We start from the raw sequence: 18,679 nt of genomic DNA on the forward strand, positions 1-18,679 counted from the left end.
AATCTCCAGCATGATCACCGGATCAGGTACCAGAAGCGTCGCGTTGCCGTTCAATGCTTGCGAGAGCGCCAGGTTGAACTTGGGGAAGTCCGGAGAAGAGTTGACCGTGTAGTACAACGCGAACTTGGCCAGCGTCGCGGTGACGTTGAGATCGCTGAACGAACCGTTCTCGGCCATCTGGATGACCTTGGTGAATGCCTATGGAGTTTGCGCTCAGCTTCGGCGGAGTAACATCATCATGGTTGCACTCCATCAACTACATACCTCGGGGACGCTGCCGTTGCCCTGATCCTTGAAAGGGCAAGACGGATCGGATTGGCAGAAATCGTCCGCGCGAAGAACAAGACGGTTGACCGCCGTGATCTGATCAGCGACGGCGATTTGATCGACCTGAATGATTGGTTGTATCAGCACAAGGCATGTAGATGGAGCTCGAACATACCGTTGCGTGCGAGAGAACGGCGTCGAGGACAAAGTTGCCAACGCTTTCTGGGAAACGAGAGGCGTATTCGGCAGCTTGGAAGGTCCCGCTGTCAAGATATATCAGAGCGGTGCCACATCGAAAGTTGAGGCCACTAACTATGATACGCCCAAGAAGTTCATCTTGGTATAGTTGAGGGCATTCATCAAAGTGTTCCAATCTTGCGCAACTTCCTCCGTGCCAACGTGCTGAACGATTCCCGGGGGAGAGCTTCCAGTGATGCAGGATTGTGCGAACGTAGCCACCGATGTTTGATAAGCCGAGAAGGAAGCTTGGTCCGTTGGGCTGCTCGGCACTTATGAGTATAGAACATTGGAAGAGGTATTGGCCATTCTTACAGCGCAATCGGTATCTCCGCTGCGGCGACCAGAGAGCAGTTCAAGGGATTTGACTGTCCGACGCCGCGGACGTCGACAGCTGCATGTCGAATCAGCTGACTACCGAAAGATGTTCCGCTGAGCGGCTTACCAAGGAAATCCTGGTCAAGCACGCCATCAAACATGGCGCTCGACGAGGAATTGAGAGCAATACCCCATGCAAATGAAGCTGCCTCCAAGCCAGGTCCACCTAAATCGTCTTGTGAGCCGCCAACAAAACCAAACTCACGTCACAAAACACCGAGCACACGTACCTGGGTTACTGGTCCAACCAATTCCATCAATCATTCTAGACGCTCCGGTAGGAATGGAGCGAGCTCACAAATTAAGCAATTGCGTTGCGTTACCTGGGCGGTGCATGGCAAATCCCAGGGTAATGTTATTGGTGTCGCTGATCGGAGCTGAATAGTCAAGCGGAACGGTCAAGTGACCGCATGCCAGTGTCGACGGGAGAGGCGGAAGTCCGGAGGCGTTCCAGGTCGTGACGTTAAACTGCTGCTGAACGGGCGCGGGTACGTTGACCGAGCAATCAATCCATTCAAGCTGGGCACCGAAATTGCTCGTAAAGGGTGGTCTGTATGGCACGGGAAAGGCGACAATGGAAGTAGCAAGCGTGAGGAGGGTCGTGAATAAAAGCATAATGAGCGATCTACGCTGAGTGAAGAAAGAGGGAAGTTGGAGATCGAACAACTCGAGGAAATCTGCAACAAATCTTCCAAACTCCTTTTGAACCTTCGAAGCCTTCTAGGAGCAAGGTGCTTCCGACGACGGTAAATCAGCGGAGCATGATCACTGAGGCAGCGAATGGGCTCACCCAGGGAAGAAGCGTGCAAGTTGCTATGCATCTGCCACCAATTTGCTTCTGAGTGATGAGGTGCGCAAGAGACGCACGTAGCATAGCGTTAGTTGCCAGGGGCTGTGATTAACGACAGTCGGACAGACAAGGTGCCGGTGAAGCTGATCTTTCCTGAAGTGAGTGCGATCCACTTTGGTCCGCGCCAACCACCGTCTAGCACATCTTGCGGCAGGTTGTACGAACCGCTAGATGTGCATAATCTCATGCATCATGCATCATGATCGGAATCCACCCTGAGCATCTACGCTCATGCGCATCCCACTCTACACAGCTCGCGCAACGGGTTGCAGAAAAAAGCTCCAGAGTAGAGTAGCGATTCGATGAAGAAGGCGTGGTATTCATTATACCATAATTCTAATCGAGCCGGTTGTGCAATAGTCAGAGATGAACCAACAGTCGTACGGTCAGTAAGTGACCGTGCCGTCAGGAACATCCCGGAAAGTAAGTACTTACTGATGCTATCCACCAGCGCCCCTCGGTTATCCGGACCGATTGTGCATTTACTATTGAAAAACACATGTGAGTTCAAGCAGGGGCGTGAATCAAAAAGCAGTGATTGCGCATCAAGGAAAGATAGAGAGCCTACACCGTATCATAAAGTAGTGTTTGCGTTTGCATGAGGGCGTTGAATCCATCAAGGAGTGATTGTGCATCAGAGGACGCTCCAAAGAGGACGTTCTTAGCAGGAACCCGAACAAGTACTTATGGACCGTAGCATCATACTCTTGTGCTAGCGAGCTAGTGACGCACGCAGGGTATTGTCGCCGCGTTCCAAGGTCGGCGTCCTGTATACCTTCGGTCGAAGCGAGGAGTTGGCACGGGTTAGAGACGTCGAGGATCCGAAGCCTGAGGTAAGTAGTTATGTACTTAGTCTGCGATTATATCACATATGTATCCCGATATGCCTCCTCGCGCAGCAGATGATAGGCCACAGGATACAGCAGCATTGACCGTGATTGAGCTCGTCAATGCCATAGTCCCACCGCACAGCCCCGGGACGCGTACCCCCCTTACGCGTCTCGCGCAGGCGTCAAGCTTCAATCTCGTCTTCATACACACTTCTCGTACTTGTCGGCATCCACGTAGTCTGCCCATCATGGTACGCATGGTTTGAAGATGGAACGAGATGCACGTCTGACGTCTGACCATATCAATCGATACTCCCACTGGATCCGTGCTATACTCTTACACGATGCGTTCGGCGTCAACCCCCGCGAATGGCGCATATAGTCGATAATGGAGACTAACGGTGGCTCCGTGGTTGCCATGGTTGGCAAGGACTGTGTCGCCATTGCGTCCGATCTTCGTCTGGGGAACCAGGCCCAGGGTCTTGCCGCCAACTTCCAGAAGGTACGTCCCAAGAGCTCAAGAATGCGATCGTAAACTGACACTCAGACCGATAAAGGTGTTCTCTATAACCGACAGGATATATCTCGGTCTTCCAGGCCTCGCGACGGATGTGACAACTCTGTACGTTCTACTTGTCATATGACCGATGCAGCCTACTCATTTGACCCAGTTACGAACGCTTCCGCTTCCGAACGAACATGTACACCATCAAAGAAGAGCGCGAAATCTCGCCAGAAACCTTCGCCCACCTCGTCTCCTCTACACTCTACGAGCATCGATTTGGACCCTATTTCATAGAGCCCGTCATCGCGGGCATCTCCGCCGCCCCTACCGCCTCCCCGTCCGCCGTCTCCTCAGGCACCCTCGCACCCCCTCCAGGGAAGAAATGGCAGCCGTTCATTGCGGCGACGGACGTCATCGGGTGCATCAACTTTGCGAAGGACTTCGTCGTCGCCGGCACAGCGAGCTCAACCCTGTTCGGTGTGGCAGAAGGCCTGTGGGAGCCTGACTTGGAGCCTGAAGATCTGTTCGAGACGATCAGCCAGACGATGTTGAACGCGCTCGATCGGGATGCGTACTCGGGGTGGGGGGTGGTGGTCCATGTGATGTGAGTATCACGTTGTCCCTCGGGAAATTTTAGCGATGGTTGACGGCCTTATGATACAGAACACCAGACAAGGTTATCACTCGCACATTGAAAGCCAGGATGGACTGAATACTTCATCTGCTGTATTCTCTTGTCAATGGAATGATATCTGCCGTCTTTCCACTACCGGCATTCTAGTGGCCGGGCATGCTTCTCGAATTCCTTCCGGAAACTCTATCACCAGTAAGCCGAGACGCACTTTCTGTCCATAGGACGAAGAAAATGTTGTCACGAATGACGGGCGATCTTATTCCGAGATCACTACAGCTCTGCCAGGGCGACTTTAGCATACTCATACGGCCATGCTGAAAGAAATGCTTACATTGAGCAATCAATGAGGTAATGCGGTGCGGTTCAGATCTGGCCAGGAAGAACGTTCACATTCCCTTCCGAATTTAGGTCGCAGCGGCACTAGGGAAAAATAATGGTCTACCGGAACGCGCATCTGATTAAACCAGCAAGTTGCTGTTCAAGCTGTCGATGTTGGTAAGACACGTCTATATTATCTTTTTCTTATATTCAAACTCTGAGAGTTTATGGCGGATAGCTCTGTAGGCGGTGAGAGTCAACGCTTATCATTCACAGCCTCAAATGGGCGGAAGTCCGACCCATATTGGCCGTAAATGCGGTATATAATCCGCGATTGCCCTTGGTATTTGTTACTGTCCGCATCATGTTGTCTTTACCATCCGGTGATATTCCCTTATTGACCAGCGACGACCAGCGATCGATCAGCACGAGTGATAACTCCACCGTGTCGGACCTGCCTGGCGCGGGACGCTCAGTCGATAAGGTCCTTTCTCACGCAGCGAAACGTCTGAACAGACTTATCCTACGAGTCACGGAGGTACTTGGCTACGGACCGAACGCTTTGGTTAGGCGGACCATACGGCATGCCGCGTTACAGATGACGCCCACCTTCACTCCTTGCCCTCGCTGCCGTCACGAGGATACCATCAAGGACCTACTACCAGGTTTGGAGCGTGAAGACGGCTTCCATGGATTCATCGCCTTCCTGTTCGCCACTCCGGCCCTTGCGTGTGTTGAGTGTCGGTCGAGCTTCGTCAACTTTTTGACCTCCACCAACGACGCGCGGAAATGCTGTACGCGCCTGACGGGGTATTTGGAGTAGGCCTACAGTGATAACGTTTCCTTCCTCTAGCTAACTCGTTATACTTAGATCCCGCAACTTGTCTTGCCGAATGGCGGCGATAGCTTATATTCGAGCGTTAGCTACGTTCGATGATAACTTTCGTCGCATGTTTCTAGCAACGGGGGCTTGTCATATACTTGAAGATACCGCATCACGCCGTTTGCTGTGTTACGCTGAAGACACGTCGTACGCGCTACAACTGTCTTCGCGTTCTGCCCTCGTCTGCTTGGAGGAGAGCAACATGCTCAGATTTCTGAAGAATTTTGACGCAGCTAACAACTCCCTGTTTCATCGCGGCGTCGCACAAGATACTGCTGAGAATCGCATCATTGTTGCCGATATCTCTTCGCATCTACGGGAGATGATCGTATCCCTGATAGCAGACGTGACGTGAGTTGGCTAGACAGCGCTTCGTTCACCCGTCGTTGACGCTTTCTGGCAGGTCTCTCGACGGGCACATCCTGTGCATTAGACGATTGCAAACGTTTCTGCCTTTATGGACGTGCGCTTGGCTTTTCTCTACAATCAGAGGCTACCTCACCCAGCAAACCGTGATTTCCATCTTGAAGAGGCTGGCGATCTGTAGGGACGCCAGCACGCGCCAATTGCTCCTGCAACTCGTATCGCAGCTGTTCACCACCTCTTCGTACTGGCTGCTGGATGCACGCGGTAGGGAATCATATGCGTGGCTTTGGCGAGACATATTCGGAGCGATATTCATGTTTAGGTAAGGTGTTTTCTTGATGTAGAAGGTCGAGTCCTGTTTAAAATATCCTCCAGGAACGATTATCCCGAGCTGTTCCATCGCATTGACGGCTCTCTGTGGACAGCGACCTCCGAAGCGTTTCACTGGTACGCAGAGCGCTATGCGATTGCAGACAGCCGTTGGGCGTCGATGCAAGATGCATGTCCTGAACTTCTACCCTCATCTCTTCTTGAAAATGGCGCTTCCAGTATCTTGGGACGTGTCAATTGGCACATCCTTCGGGTATCCTGCCAATTTCAGGAGGAGAGGGTTATGTTCAACAATTTCTGGGACATACCCCGGTCTATTCCGAGGAGACGGAGGGAAGCCCTTTGCAAGGCGCTCTACGACGGGCTGATATCGTGAGCCGATAGTTTTCCACGTCCCGTTTCTCGGCACCCGCTGATGTTCATGCACGTTCAGGGTCGGTGGAGACAACGAGTGCTCCATGCTCGCTGTCAAGGCCACCATCTCGCCATGGGACACGGAGACACGAGAGGTCATGCAGGCCACGGCGACATGTTCCGCGCATCGCGTGAACGCATTTCTGCCTCTTTCCTCCGCAGGAGTTCCGCCCGACGAGGAACGGCCCGAATGGCTGGAATGCACGGGGCTCGCGGTCGGAATCGATGAACAAAATACGTGTTCTCGATCGGGCGTTTCTGAACTCGAGGTAAGCGTCCCTTTCGGTCTATACCAAGGGAGAGTTGTTCAAAACGCTGTGAACGGCAGGCTTTCGATGATCATTGGTGTCTCCCGTCGTTCTCTGGCCGCACATACCGCAAAGACGGGGGATATGCTCGCCTCGTAGCAGGGTCCGCTGGTTGGCGTTCTCTCAGGTGGATGGTTGTATCCGATATGCCGACGGATGGAAGCCTATGGCCCATAGCGGTCGCCTGTGGCCACGAGACGCGACACCTGGGATGTTTCAGGCAAGATCCAATGGGCGGCAAGCTATCGCTGCTGGACGGTGATCTGCATGCTGTGGGGGGGCGTGACAGCTTCGAGAAGAATCGAGGGCGATATCGGCATCGACAGCGGACTTCACGTCCTCGTGAGCCTTGACAGAAACACCCCAGTGTACTGGATGACCAGGTGAACTCACAAAAAGCAGCAGTCATCAAACGTCATGCTTACCAGTGCCTGGCTAGAGAGCATTTGCTCCACGCGGTCACCTTGGAAAGAGCAGCGAGGCAATTCGTTCCCTCCGCGATTTTGAAGAATTGCTTGTGCTGGTATGAATGGATGAGATGAAACAGATCCTTCAGTGGATTCAACGTCCCCTAGCCACTCGGTGCGAGATCACATGGGGGTGATATCAGCCTCGCCGGTTCACTTTTTTCTCTCTCTGATGGAGTACGTTGCAAGCATATATACATCCCAAATCGAATCTAGGGGACACATTCCTGCCCGCGCTCATATCGTGTACCTGCCCTCCTCGAGCCACACAAAGCTCGTCCTCGTCGGCAACTCGGTGTTCCTCGCCACGATCGTCAGATTGCGTCCCCCCTGCGTCCTCTCCAGCATCACCACGCCCGCGCTGCCCGCGACGCCTCCCGCGATCAAATACCGGTCCTCGGGGCCGCCGACGATCATGCCCCTGATCTGGTCCAAGCCCGTGAACACGTGCGTGACGAGCTTGAGCTCCACGTCGGACGGGGAGCGGAAGACGGGCTCGAAGACGGCGACGGCGTCGCCCTCGGGGGGCAGGACGCCCGTGTTGCGGTTCGAGACGTAGACGTAGGGCACGGGGAAGGCCGGCGAGGGGGGCGGGATGAGGATCTCGCCGGCGGCCATCGCGGCGCCCGCGGGGAGCGCGGGCGGGAGGATGGAGACGTTGGCGCTGATGGCGCTCGTCCCGTTCGGCGCGGCGGGGAAGGCCTGGGCGGTGAGCGTGCTCGCGAGCTCGTGCAGGGCGAAAAGCGTGTTATCTGTGCAACGTCGAGGGGGGAGGGGGGTCAGACGAGGGCGGGCGATCGCGCGATCGGAAAAAGGGATGCTGACTGAAGACGGCGATGTGCCGCGGGCCGCTTCCGGACGGCTGCGGGATGTCGCCCTGGATCTTCCAGCGTCCCGGAGCGCCGTCTTCGACTAGCCTCCAGATCTTGTCCGCGCCCTGAGAGGAGGTCAGCTGGAGCGTTTGGGTGGTTTAAGAGAACCTTGGGGACTCGCCAGGTCGGGCACGAGGACCTCTTTTCCGTGCTGGAGGGCCATGTGCGGGTGGCTGACGGTCGCGGGGAAGGTGACGAGGTCGGCGTCGGCGAAGTGCAGCGGGTCGGTCGTGGTGGGTACGATCTTCCCGTTCCCTCCGTCGTACTGGGGGTCGCAATCGGGGTTAACTCAGTCTCGCACGTGCGCGTAGAAGGGCACGGTTGCCGCTCACGTTCATGATGGCGACCTGCCCGGTGCTCAACGGCACGCAGAAGGCCGGGGAGCCGCCGTCGCTCGACACGTCCTCGACGGACGTGAGCACGCCCTGCGGGCCGATCGTGAACGACTGCAGGCCGCCGGTCGGATCGTTCTCGTTCGTCGCACTAAGTACCGCATATATGCACGGTAAGCGGCCACGGAAAAGAAAGAAAAAAAGCCGCAGAGGGAACGCATACGAGCCCACGCACTAGAGGATGCGCTGGTTCGTCGGGTGCCCCACGATCCAGCTCGGGTTCGCGCCCGTCGGGCTCGTGTTGAGCAGCGAGAGCGTCTTCGCGTCCGAGTTGAAGAGGTAGGACGCGACGAAGGTCGTGTACCCTCCGGCGAGGATCGTAAAGTTGACCATTTTGTTCGTATTCCCCAGGAGAGATGGGAGGGAGGGTCGTCACGGGAGGGACGTCGCTGCTACATCTGTTTTATATCTGGCAGGTCGCGCATGGACCGAAACCCGCGCTGGGTATTCCGGAAGACCGAGGGCAAATGATGCTTGCGCGTGCGCCCCTGCCTTCGTCCGAAGAGCGATGTCGATGAGGGGAGGGGCCGTGTGCCAAAGATGCGCGCGGCGTGATGAGAGAAACGGACGAACGACGGCGCCGTTGCCGAGGTATCCGACGCTGTGGTCCCGTGCGCCCGCATCGAGGATCGATATCGGGCGTCCGACTGCACGAAATAGCCAGCCGAAGCGGATGGCGGCAGCGATGAATGGGGTCAGAAGAGTTGCAGAAGAGGTAAGACGGATGAGATGTGCCGATGGATGGAGAAGGGGGAAGAACTGCGCAAGCGATACACGCCGTTCGGACATCGCGCCGAAACTCTGCCGGGCGTGGAAGGTTTTGGTCTCGCACCGACGCGATGACGAGCGATATGTCGGGGGTATCTTGGCGAAAAAAGCACCATGCTCCTTCGGCCATGATGTCTCGATAAATCCGTCCGATAACTTCTCGGATTCAGATGTGTGCAGGAATACGCAACGTCACGCCGACGCCAGCAATAGGCGCAAAGCAGGAGACGGGGAGCTACACCCTCCTCCTCCGCTCACATGTTCATGAAACTGCCCTTCATTCCCAGCCCGCCACTGTTTTTGTCGCGAATAAGAGTACGGCGACTGTCTTTCGGGCAACGCGCAGGAGGCGCTGTGTTAACGCCGGGGTTGCGGATCGGACTCGCACGCGGAGAGCATCCCGATTGTTGCAGTCACCACGTCTTTCTCTGCGAGAAGATCGACGACCCTCATTCATGCACGGCGCTTTGCACTCATCGAGTCACAATCACATAATCTGTCCAGTCTACAGTTGCGGACAACCAAAGACGACAAGTGGGGTTGCGAGTGAACGGCTCGTTACTTTTTTAATCTGACTTCAGATTCAGAATCAGTCAGGCTGGAAACGTCGAAAAAAACGACCTCCGAAGTTTTTCCCGCGGTTTTTGATGTCGATTTTTTTCGAAAACGTTGTGTACCTCTCTGAGCATTTCGGGCATCCATGGCGGGTAACTTCCGAAAAACTGACCGTGGGAGAACTATAGGTGACCGTGGGAGGCAGATTTGACCGGCCCATTTCTCGCTAACGGCTCGTGAGATTTTTTTGAAAGTCGGGGATCAAATTCCGCTCAACGGAAGGAGTTCATGGAATTATTCTTGGGAATTCTCCCATTTTTATAAGGGTCCGGCCAAAAATTTGGCCAATTTTTCCTCTTTTTACTCGAATTCTCGAATTTGGCTCGTGCCAATCGGTTCATCTACGTTACGTACATGCAAAAAAACCCCGGGTTTTGGGACTCCTAAAGCGTGTGACTGAAACTTGTCGTCTTTGGGTGTCCGCAACTGTACGAGGCACAGGTACTCAACCCACCCCGCGCGCTCGTCGTTACAACCCGGTCTCATTCATTCCGGTGGGCATTTCATAAAAAACGCCCCCCGCTTCTCGTCCCGGCCCAAGTCCAAACAGCCCGATTAAGTTGGAGGGTCTCGCTTCTATGCGGCAGGACAGGGGCAGCGTGTGTTTTCGAGGCCGGCGTCCCCTCCGAAATCCATGGGTTGGGGAAATGTCGAATCTGTGTAGCCTTCGTACGCGCGTGCGATACGTTAACCGTACGCAAGGACCCGGGCTTCAACTCTCTGCGCGATCCTAAACGCTCGGACCCCGTGAGACGGCGCGCCTCGAACAAGAAACAAGAAAATATAATCCAAGTGCGTCCGGGATCCTTCCAGGGTGACTGCGCTATACTCATCGTGCGCGTGTTTGGAATAGGAGACGAGCCGATGCGACGCGTTTCTCAGCCTTCTGAGAGTGTGTATGATGGGCAGCAAAACGACGAGCCACGAGCTCAGAGGTGCTTTGGCTGTATAAGTGACCGCATGAGAATGCTTATAGAGGGACTTCCGGTACCGGAACTCGGTGCGATGCGCGATTCATTCAACGTGACTTGCTGACCAGTGCTTTTGCCCTGTCACTGTGCTATTTACTCATCCTGGACTTGCAGCCTTGTTACATCCAGAGGATAACCACCGGAAGACGATCGGGAGACGACGAGCTACGAGCGAACGTGATACAGAGTGGTGTTTCGGTCGCATGCGTGACCATATGAGAAATCCTCAGAGGGAATTTCCGGTGCCGGGAGTTCATGCCGAAAGCGCGCGGGAAGACAAAAGGTTAATTGTCCAAGCGCCGCTGACAAAGCCTACAGAACACCGTTCGGACTGAGGCTGCACTCGTCCGCGATCCAAAGTTAGCGCAATCCGGTAACGCCCCTCTCGGAACGTCGACATTGAACGCAGGCCGCCGAAACTTATGGGTGTCTGCAGCCGTATTGGCGCATGGGGGGCTGGATCCATTCTCATGAAGCGTCCTTCGGAGGCCGTCAGCACCAGCACCCTGGGGTCATGCTGGGGTCATGTGAAGAACAACATGGGAAGAACGCCTCCTACTACGTTATGCACGCCAAAATGCTTCAAGTCTACGAACGAGAGAGGGATATAGCTGATGTGTTTGTCTTACGTCTCAGGGGCAGGAATACGGCATTAACACTGTTTTGACAGGAGGTCTACATCCGGCGCATACCAACGTTCATACGCCGTACGCCGTCCTTTGATCCAACGATTCGGCACGCGCCGCAGATCAAAGTTGCCGACTCCCACGAATGGTAGGTAAAAGAAGCTTGGTCGGGCCCGAATCATTTAAGCTTTCAATTGAACGGGTACGCATTCCTGTGTCCCCCTTCTCCGACATTCGTGTCAATGGGATATAGATGCCGAAAGCTGCTTTGGGGATGCAAACGACACTCCGGCTCGCATAGCCATAGGGATATCAGGCCGCAAATCTTTCTAGAGTGCGTCCTCGCGTTTGGTTCCTCTCCCTACCCACACCCGTCCTTTCGTCCGTTAGTGCCATCCGCCAAGGCGCGCCATGGTGGACTGGAAATCTTCCGCCGAGTCCATGCACGATGCCAGTACGCTCTGCGCTCCCTTATGGCCCGTACTCGCCCGGCTCCGCTGAGATTTTGACTTGCTCCTGCAGCGATCTACGTCTACATGGCTCACGCCCTCGTCGGGTTGTACTTTTGGGAGCTCGTGAACAGCTTTGGGCTCGAATGGGAGATACTCTCCGGTAAAAGGAGGTTTCGGTGGCCTATGGCAAGGGCTTGAGCGCCGTTCACACTGGGACGCGGCAACGCTAACCGCCCACAGATCTCCTACTTTGCCGGGAGGTACTCGCTGGTGGCCTCGATGATCGGATCGTGAGTGACGCTTGGGTATGTCACTTATGGTCAGCTCTGCTTAACCTCCGAACTATCCAGTATCATTGCGCTGGACGTGGAGAGCCGAAAGCTTCACTGCCGTGCGCTGTGGGTATCCATCCAGGCGTTTGGCGAAGCAGCTGTGGGGTTTTCGACCATCAACCTTTCCATGCGGGTGTGAGCGCTTTTCCTTCATTTTGAAGTATCACGTCCGTGAAGCTGAAACACCGTGGTCAGCATCGCTATATGGAACCACGACCGGTACATCGTGGGTCTCATCGGCGCCCTCGTTCTCGGGCACTGGTTCCTCATGTTCCGCAGTGCGCCTTCCATCTAGCCCCGGTGGCCCCATGTACTTATCTCAGACGCGCTCAGGTCTACCTCTGGACGCAGAGTTTATCCCTGGGCTCGGATGCGCCGCAACGACGCTGAGCAAGACGTTCATCGCAGCTCACTACGTGTACACCATGATGTTCGACCTGGTGATCCTGGCGCTCAGGTGAGTTTCAATTGTCCTTCCCTCTACCAATGTTTACCAGGCTTATTGATGACGGCGCAGTGTGTATAAGCTGGGCGTATCGTTTAACGAAGGTAATCCTCCCCTCGTCACTCTTTTGTTCAGAGACGGCGTAGCATACTTCGTGATCGTGTGGGTACCTTCCCTTAAACCGCGTAGAGAGCCAATGGCAGGGTGCTGACGCAGGCGCTGAGGCAGGATTCTGTTCAACATCTTGTCCGTGACGTTCATGTTGCTCGACCTGAACCCTATCATGCGAACTGTGCGCCTTCTTTTCTCGTTTCCGAGCTCCATTTTTCCGAACTTACGGCTGTTCGCCAGATGTTCGGCCTGCCCGCTGGCGTTGTCAGCGTCGTAAGCGCTTTATCCGTTTCCGACCCTGCGCTGATGCGCGTTCCTCATCTCTTCCCATCCCAGATTGCTTCGTCCCGCGCGGTTCGAAGGCTGCATCACTATGTCACGCCGACGCTTGGCGTAGGGTGCGTTGCCGTGCACAACCACCGGCAACTGTACACTCACGTACCGACTACCGCTAGCATCACCATACCCACATCGAACCCATACCTCCCCTCCGAAGGATGGCGACATGCCTCGCCGCGTACTGGCACCACGAATACTAGCGGGGGAGGATCCGTGGCAACGCGACCGACCGATCACAGAATCCAATTTGCGCCGGTGGGTCTTCCTTGCCAGCGACAATCATATGTGTGATGACTGATGAGAGTTTGCGAGGGAGCAGATGTCACGGTTGGCGTCGACGCCTGATGTTCTGGAGGAGGACAAGGACTCTATTGCTTCCCTTCAGCTTGCGAACGCGTCCGATACGGAACTTCAAGGACGCGGGTGATAGCCTTCGTACAGGGATTTGGGACTGAGAATATGTACATCTACAAGCCAGTGACGCTCTACTGCGGAGGTGACGGGGTTAACACATTGACACAAGCAATTGCATGGGCAAGCTGGTGATCATGAACCAAACCATCGAAGCCTACATGATCTCCCCGCGCGCTTGCCTCGCCTACTGAACACGCGCTTGCTCTTTTCTATGCAGGGTGACTAGCTTAGCGGCCTCAGGCTATGATTATATCAAGACGCGAGGGATCTGGAAATGGAATGATTCTGATTGGACGTTCCGAGGCGAAGAGGTATCGGTCCAACTCCAGCCCGGAGTTCGTAACTGGTTTGCATGCTTGGCGATTGGGCGCATCGTTCCACATACCGTGCAATCTTGTCCCGCAGCTCATCCTGAAAACACTACGGTTCATAAGCGTATTTGCACCTATTTCCGGTGACACAAGCCATCGCCTCCGTGTCGTTTCTCCGTACCCGACTCCATCTCAATCTCTCATCATATGCTGCGGCTCTCACTCCCGCGCCTCTTTTCATCTCGTCCATTGCGTCTCAGAATACAACGTCTGACCGCGCTGACGACACGCACAGTTAGCTCTGCCCATTACTTGCTAAAAGTGGTACCGAGTATCCCGCACCTTCGTCCCACACCCATCTCTGAGCTCTCACTCCGACTCGCGCATCCCACGCTCTCGACGCCTCCTTCAAAACACGGCTGTACAACATGTCATCGCGCTCCTCATTACAACTCGCTACCGACAGTGGAACGACTAGACCCTGACTGCATACCTGGCACTCTTTAGTACTTGACCTTGGACGCTCACGACTTTCTTCAACCAACGCCGTTTCCCCGCTTGCCATGTCCTCGCCTACGTCTTCGCTCCCCTTGACCCCTATTGAAGAGCATGCACGCATCCATGCGCACCTTATGACGCTCGGATTTCTCGCTCTTCTGCCTGCAGGTATTCTCGTTGCGCGATACTTCCGCACGTTCACTCGGAGGTACGCTGGTTCCCGCCGGATTCCGTACATTCCCGTTGACCTTGAATGTACATGTAGGTGGTGGTTCGGCCACACCCTCATCCAAGCGATCGTATCAGGTCCGGTCATCATTGCCGGGTTCGTGTACGGGTACCAGTCGACCCAACGCCTCTTCACGGGCGGTCACTGGAACGACCCGCACAAGGTAAGCCTGACCACTCGGGCGCGCGGGGGAAAATAAAAACAGCTTCTAAACATCGCAACGCACACAGAAAATCGGCCTTGCGCTCTTCATCCTCTACCTCGTCCAGCTCGTGATCGGCCTCAGCATCCACTACTTCAAGCCTTCGCCGACTTTCTTCAAAGGCCGGCGCCCGCCGCAGAACTACTTCCACGCGCTGTTCGGGCTCGCGATCGTCGCGCTCGCGTCGTATCAGGTCCACTACGGGATGTTCATCGAATGGGCGCGCTCCACGGGCAACCTCCACCCGGTCGCGATGGGCTGCAAGCACTTCTGGCTCGGATGCACCACGGTGAGCCTCGGTATTTTCTGTTTCCAGTTTCGGTTGGAGGCTGACGCGGGTACGGGATGCGTGAAAGGTGTTCTTCGGGCTGTACTTCATCGGCGTCGCGCTCTTCCTCCGCCGGCAGTATCGGCAGGAGGCCGTTGCGCGCGACAAGACCCTGAACGGGAACGGAGCGTACGGAGATGGCGAGAGCGGCCGGGGCCTCACCAAGCAGCAGAAGGTGTAAGAGGTGGAAAGCGATAACTGCTATGCTTTGCTGGCCTGAACTCTCTACTCTATCACAACGAGTTTTGTACTATATATCGATGATAATGTGCTAGCCTGCGTCTGGTGGTGAGTGAGCGTGCCTCAACACGCAACGCTCTGTATTACAACGTCTGGATAAAATAGCATTATATGATCATACGCGACGCCGCATTGTTACGTATCTCACGCTTGTGACGGCCGCCTGCGCTTGAATGGGTACTTCTCGTTCATCCCGCGTAGGACGGCTAGCTGCGTTAAGTAACACTCGTGGAGGCACATATCTTATCCCATGACCGACTCACACCGGCGGGCAAGAAACCGAGATAACATACGCCGCGGCCCTCGTAGCGGCGATGGCACCTGTTGTGCGACAGCAAGATAGGCCAAGAGCAAAATCGGATAGGCACGGATATTCTCAGACGTCCGAGCGCTCAGGGTCAGTCGACCATCGGCAGTCGCTTGAAGTGCGATACGAGGCGCGAGTACCTGCGTACACAGGTCAGAGATGAGCCTTTCGTTCACGTCCTCGATAGAGAAAGGGGGAATGGGAAACGAGAGATGGTTATACATGCCATTCTGTCTTTCGCGGACTGGCGACGACGGTGGGCGGAGGCGGAATCTCGTCGTTATGGCCGGCGATGGCGAATCCATCGATCAGCGGTGGAGGCCGCGCATTGCCGGATATGCTGGACGCAGAGCTGGAGGTGTCCGAGTTGGACGGGCATTCAGACGACCCGCTGCTTGCGCTGCTCCGTAGCAGATGTTCGTGATGTGCCCTGGGTCTGTGGTCTACGCTGAGACGACTGGGGCCCGTACGATCGGGGTGTTCGCTATGGATCACACGTCTATGTCAGTCTCTTGTATCAAATAGTGCGGGAGAGAGGTCATACGTGATGTTCATGCTATGAGGAGTCTCGCCGCATGCCGACGCCCAGCGAAAGTCGAGGGGGGTTTGATATCGCCTGAGCGTCTCTTGCAGCCCTGCCGTTTCGATCTGCGTCGCTGCTAGTTCTCTGCGGGATGGTCATTGATAGCCGGATTCCGCGTTGAAGAGGCAGAAAGGAACGACGAGGAAAAGGTCTGATCAGTAAGAAAAGTAATGGCGTACTCTTTCACATCCTTGTGCCGAGCTGCGAGCAACTTCGCACACGCTTTTTCTTCTGCGAGCTCGCCTTCGATAACGTGAAGCTCTCTGGGAAATATCCAAGGGAGAAATAAGAAGGGTCAGAGAACGGCGCTCTTCGCCGACGATCCTACACGCGCTCGTGATACGCGGTGTTCGATATGCAAACCTCTGAAAACCGGTTCTCCCAGGTGATGCGCTCGCGATTTTCGGCATGGTATCCGTCCTTCCAGTAGCCCAACAAGACATCATGGCCGAGCAAGGTGCCGACGGAGGCGGCCAGCGCTTTATCCTTGAATCGAAAAGAAGAAACAATTGGTGAATTACGGTGGTGACCATTTACGGAGGGATGCGACCCACGGAATGGCTAGGATCTGCCAGCCATCTCTGGGCCTTCTTCAGAGCGTCGCAGTACCGCGGGCCCGGAGGCACCTCGTAAAACGCGTTCCAAAGTTCGGCCAAAAGCTCGCGCGCCTCGACGTCATGCTCGTCTGTCGCCTTCGTGGGCGGTGGCGAGGCTGCGGCGTTTATCCGCGTATGAACGCCCTCGTCCTTCGCATCCGGCTTGCCCTTGAATTTTCCCGAGCAGCCGCACGGCGGCGCCTTCTCGCGCGACCGCGACTCTGGCCGTCTGGGCGGGGCATGTTCGACCCTCAGCTTCGTGACGCGCGCCTTCGCAAAGCTCTTGCGACAAAACGGGCACCTGTTCTCCGCGAAACCGCGAATGCAGCTCGCGCATATGACGTGCCCGCAGGTGATGCTGCTCGGCGTCTTCGCGCTCTCGACGTCGTCCACGGTAAAGTCCTCGAAGCAGATGTCGCACACGCTGCTCGCGTCAATCACGAGCATGTTCGCGAACGTCGGGTGTCCTCGACGAATCTGTTGACTATGAAGGCGGAAAAAAAGCGATACGGTCCTTGGTAAGTACTTATGGGCGCTAAGAGCTGGGGGGAGAGCTTACAGCTGTTTGCAGAGAGATAGACGCTGCACGTTTCTCTCTCCATGATCAACGTGACCGTGGTAACTGCCGCATTAGGAAACTAAACCCAATACTGCCCCAGCAGTGCGCCTCCTCCGCTTCCGCTCTTTCACGATTGTTCACATTTTGAAACTCTGCTTAGCGGGCTCCTGGTTGCTCGATATGATGGCAACAATAGGGCTCGCTTGGGTTTACTCTCTTCATGTGGATCAATTTTTCACGAAACAGATTGCTGAGACTTGTTGGCTAAGGTCATCCATGAAAACGAGCATATGTGATATGGAGTGCATTCCGATGATTTCCCGGTCTCGGCTTCGCAAATCTTCGATTTATAGACATGTATCGCAGCAGCTCTTTTGAGCAGGATGGATGTAACGACGGTTACCCACGTCGCTGTCGGCGTGTAGTGCCGTGCACCATGTAGTCGAGCACGACACTGACCGCGACATTGATGAACTAAACTCGTTCCTCTTTTGGAAGTCTCCACGACCACGTTGATTGTGGAGGGAGCGAGGCGCAGCGTCTATCTCTCTGCAAACAGCTGTAACGCGTTAGCTCCTATCCGCGAAAAAAGGTGCCCAGGTCACGACGCGACTCAGTGTTCGAGATTCACTGGGCCGATTTGAATCCCCGCAAGGTTAATCCCGAGATCGAATCCCGGGCCTCCGAGACTTACGGCCCATCGAGATTCTGCTGCCTCCGTTCATTGATCTCTCCTGGAGTCCACGAACACCCGTCATGTTTGGAGCTTGCACAACCGACTGGTTCTACACTATGCCGTGTTCCGCTGTGAATTGTGAACGAAGCGCAGCGGCCCCGCGTCACAGGTACGTTCCCGGGCCCGATCACACAGAGCGGGGTAGACCTCATTTTCCCTCAACATAGACGTTGCCGCGTTCTGAATTGCACGCGATACCACCCGACAAAAACGCCGGTTCGCACAAGGACTCCTATCGTGCGCAAGTAGTATGTAGGCTGCCGAGGCCCTGAGTCTTGACTCCATCCTCAGCAGAACTCGTGCATGTCGCGGTGATATCATCGACACGGTCAGGATTGCCGCAATGTTCGACCCTGCGTTCACCGAGATGTGGCGCATCAGAGACGTTCGTGGTGCGATTCCCGCCGAAGGTTATTCATGCTATCGACATCCTCACCAGGATTTTCTCCGTCTCGCGGAAACCCACACGCCCTCGGGCGTGCATGATCCTTGCAAACTGTCTCGGTTCTCGACGACGCATCCCTGCGACCGTCTGCACAGCGCGGATCTGACCTGCCTGACGTCATACGTCAGCCCGAAGGGCGGCAAGAACGTTTCTGCCATGTCACCCATTCAGATCGGACTTCCGGTTACATCAGTTTGACATGGACTCCAAGGGCGCGGCAAAAAGCGCATACAAAACCAGCGTTCATGTATTCGGTGTGGGTAGCGAACGCGACGATCCACCACAATCTACTCACCACCGGTCCCTTCCTCCTCCTAATCCCTTGCACCCGACATCCTAGGCTGCCCCAATGTCAGCCATGCTCCGCCGCGGCGCGCTCGCGACCGACCTCCAAGCGGCCGCGCTCGAATACGTCGGCACGACGACGTTCCTCCTCCTCTTCTTCGGCGCCATCCAGGCCGTCTCGGTCCAAGACCCGAACGTGGCCTCCTCGCCTATCGTCGAGACGCAGCTTTACATCG

The 18,679-nt window shown here is 55.4% G+C and overlaps 7 protein-coding genes across 7 annotated transcripts; 4 read left to right on the forward strand and 3 right to left on the reverse strand.

The window, feature by feature from the left end:
* Positions 1 to 18: 18 nt before the first annotated feature.
* PUNSTDRAFT_146302 (uncharacterized protein) lies at positions 19 to 2,324 on the reverse strand (the record flags this gene model as incomplete). The annotated part of the gene is made up of 11 exons (XM_007387959.1): positions 2,301 to 2,324; positions 2,168 to 2,217; positions 1,673 to 2,068; positions 1,181 to 1,616; positions 1,113 to 1,120; positions 950 to 1,048; positions 820 to 898; positions 581 to 766; positions 443 to 530; positions 265 to 390; positions 19 to 198 (listed from the first exon to the last, which is right to left on the reverse strand). Coding segments are annotated over exons 4-11 (1,083 nt in total), but the record flags the coding sequence as incomplete, so codon positions are not given.
* Positions 2,325 to 2,756: 432 nt separating this feature from the next.
* On the forward strand, positions 2,757 to 3,820 carry PUNSTDRAFT_107974 (20S proteasome subunit beta 3). The gene is made up of 5 exons (XM_007387960.1): positions 2,757 to 2,813; positions 2,945 to 3,064; positions 3,120 to 3,184; positions 3,234 to 3,671; positions 3,731 to 3,820. The coding sequence occupies exons 1-5, from the start codon at positions 2,811 to 2,813 to the stop codon at positions 3,777 to 3,779; spliced, it is 675 nt and encodes a 224-aa protein (XP_007388022.1). The 5' UTR covers positions 2,757 to 2,810; the 3' UTR covers positions 3,780 to 3,820.
* A 3,100-nt stretch (positions 3,821 to 6,920) lies between these two features.
* On the reverse strand, positions 6,921 to 8,734 carry PUNSTDRAFT_107979 (putative isomerase YbhE). The gene is made up of 5 exons (XM_007387961.1): positions 8,227 to 8,734; positions 7,992 to 8,142; positions 7,781 to 7,924; positions 7,613 to 7,724; positions 6,921 to 7,539 (listed from the first exon to the last, which is right to left on the reverse strand). The coding sequence occupies exons 1-5, from the start codon at positions 8,382 to 8,384 to the stop codon at positions 7,025 to 7,027; spliced, it is 1,080 nt and encodes a 359-aa protein (XP_007388023.1). The 5' UTR covers positions 8,385 to 8,734; the 3' UTR covers positions 6,921 to 7,024.
* A 2,708-nt stretch (positions 8,735 to 11,442) lies between these two features.
* PUNSTDRAFT_116302 (uncharacterized protein) lies at positions 11,443 to 13,137 on the forward strand (the record flags this gene model as incomplete). Its single annotated transcript, XM_007387962.1, has 12 exons — positions 11,443 to 11,485; positions 11,554 to 11,669; positions 11,724 to 11,773; positions 11,834 to 11,950; positions 12,011 to 12,093; positions 12,149 to 12,272; positions 12,333 to 12,422; positions 12,489 to 12,552; positions 12,612 to 12,644; positions 12,708 to 12,769; positions 12,827 to 12,965; positions 13,096 to 13,137. 12 exons carry the CDS (start codon positions 11,443 to 11,445, stop codon positions 13,135 to 13,137), a joined length of 963 nt encoding a protein of 320 aa, XP_007388024.1.
* An 861-nt stretch (positions 13,138 to 13,998) lies between these two features.
* Positions 13,999 to 14,873, forward strand: PUNSTDRAFT_138284 (uncharacterized protein; the record flags this gene model as incomplete). Its single annotated transcript, XM_007387963.1, has 4 exons — positions 13,999 to 14,141; positions 14,199 to 14,325; positions 14,393 to 14,653; positions 14,721 to 14,873. The coding sequence occupies 4 exons, from the start codon at positions 13,999 to 14,001 to the stop codon at positions 14,871 to 14,873; spliced, it is 684 nt and encodes a 227-aa protein (XP_007388025.1).
* Positions 14,874 to 16,146: 1,273 nt separating this feature from the next.
* Positions 16,147 to 16,865, reverse strand: PUNSTDRAFT_47305 (uncharacterized protein; the record flags this gene model as incomplete). Its single annotated transcript, XM_007387964.1, has 2 exons — positions 16,147 to 16,308; positions 16,377 to 16,865. The coding sequence occupies 2 exons, from the start codon at positions 16,863 to 16,865 to the stop codon at positions 16,147 to 16,149; spliced, it is 651 nt and encodes a 216-aa protein (XP_007388026.1).
* An 814-nt stretch (positions 16,866 to 17,679) lies between these two features.
* PUNSTDRAFT_55361 (uncharacterized protein) lies at positions 17,680 to 18,488 on the forward strand. The gene is made up of 3 exons (XM_007387965.1): positions 17,680 to 17,822; positions 17,881 to 17,950; positions 18,005 to 18,488. Exon 3 carries the CDS (start codon positions 18,057 to 18,059, stop codon positions 18,354 to 18,356), a length of 300 nt encoding a protein of 99 aa, XP_007388027.1. The 5' UTR covers positions 17,680 to 17,822; positions 17,881 to 17,950; positions 18,005 to 18,056; the 3' UTR covers positions 18,357 to 18,488.
* Positions 18,489 to 18,679: the final 191 nt, after the last annotated feature.

Source organism: Punctularia strigosozonata, assembly GCF_000264995.1.
Source record: "Punctularia strigosozonata HHB-11173 SS5 unplaced genomic scaffold PUNSTscaffold_16, whole genome shotgun sequence".
In the NCBI taxonomy this organism is placed as follows: Eukaryota; Fungi; Basidiomycota; class Agaricomycetes; order Corticiales; family Punctulariaceae; genus Punctularia; species Punctularia strigosozonata.

Excerpts from the sequence above, each read along its gene's own strand:
- PUNSTDRAFT_107979 (XM_007387961.1), bottom strand. The coding sequence starts at position 8,384 with ATGGTCAACTTTACGATCCTCGCCGGAGGGTACACGACCTTCGTCGCG. Across the intron at positions 7,925-7,991 it reads GGCAGGTCGCCATCATGAAC|TACGACGGAGGGAACGGGAA; the intron begins GTGAGCGGCAAC and ends TGCGACCCCCAG. Across the intron at positions 7,540-7,612 it reads GCGGCACATCGCCGTCTTCA|ATAACACGCTTTTCGCCCTG; the intron begins GTCAGCATCCCT and ends GACGTTGCACAG.
- PUNSTDRAFT_107974 (XM_007387960.1), top strand. Across the intron at positions 3,065-3,119 it reads TTGCCGCCAACTTCCAGAAG|GTGTTCTCTATAACCGACAG; the intron begins GTACGTCCCAAG and ends AGACCGATAAAG. Across the intron at positions 3,185-3,233 it reads GCGACGGATGTGACAACTCT|TTACGAACGCTTCCGCTTCC; the intron begins GTACGTTCTACT and ends CATTTGACCCAG.
- PUNSTDRAFT_55361 (XM_007387965.1), top strand. The coding sequence starts at position 18,057 with ATGTTCGACCCTGCGTTCACCGAGATGTGGCGCATCAGAGACGTTCGT.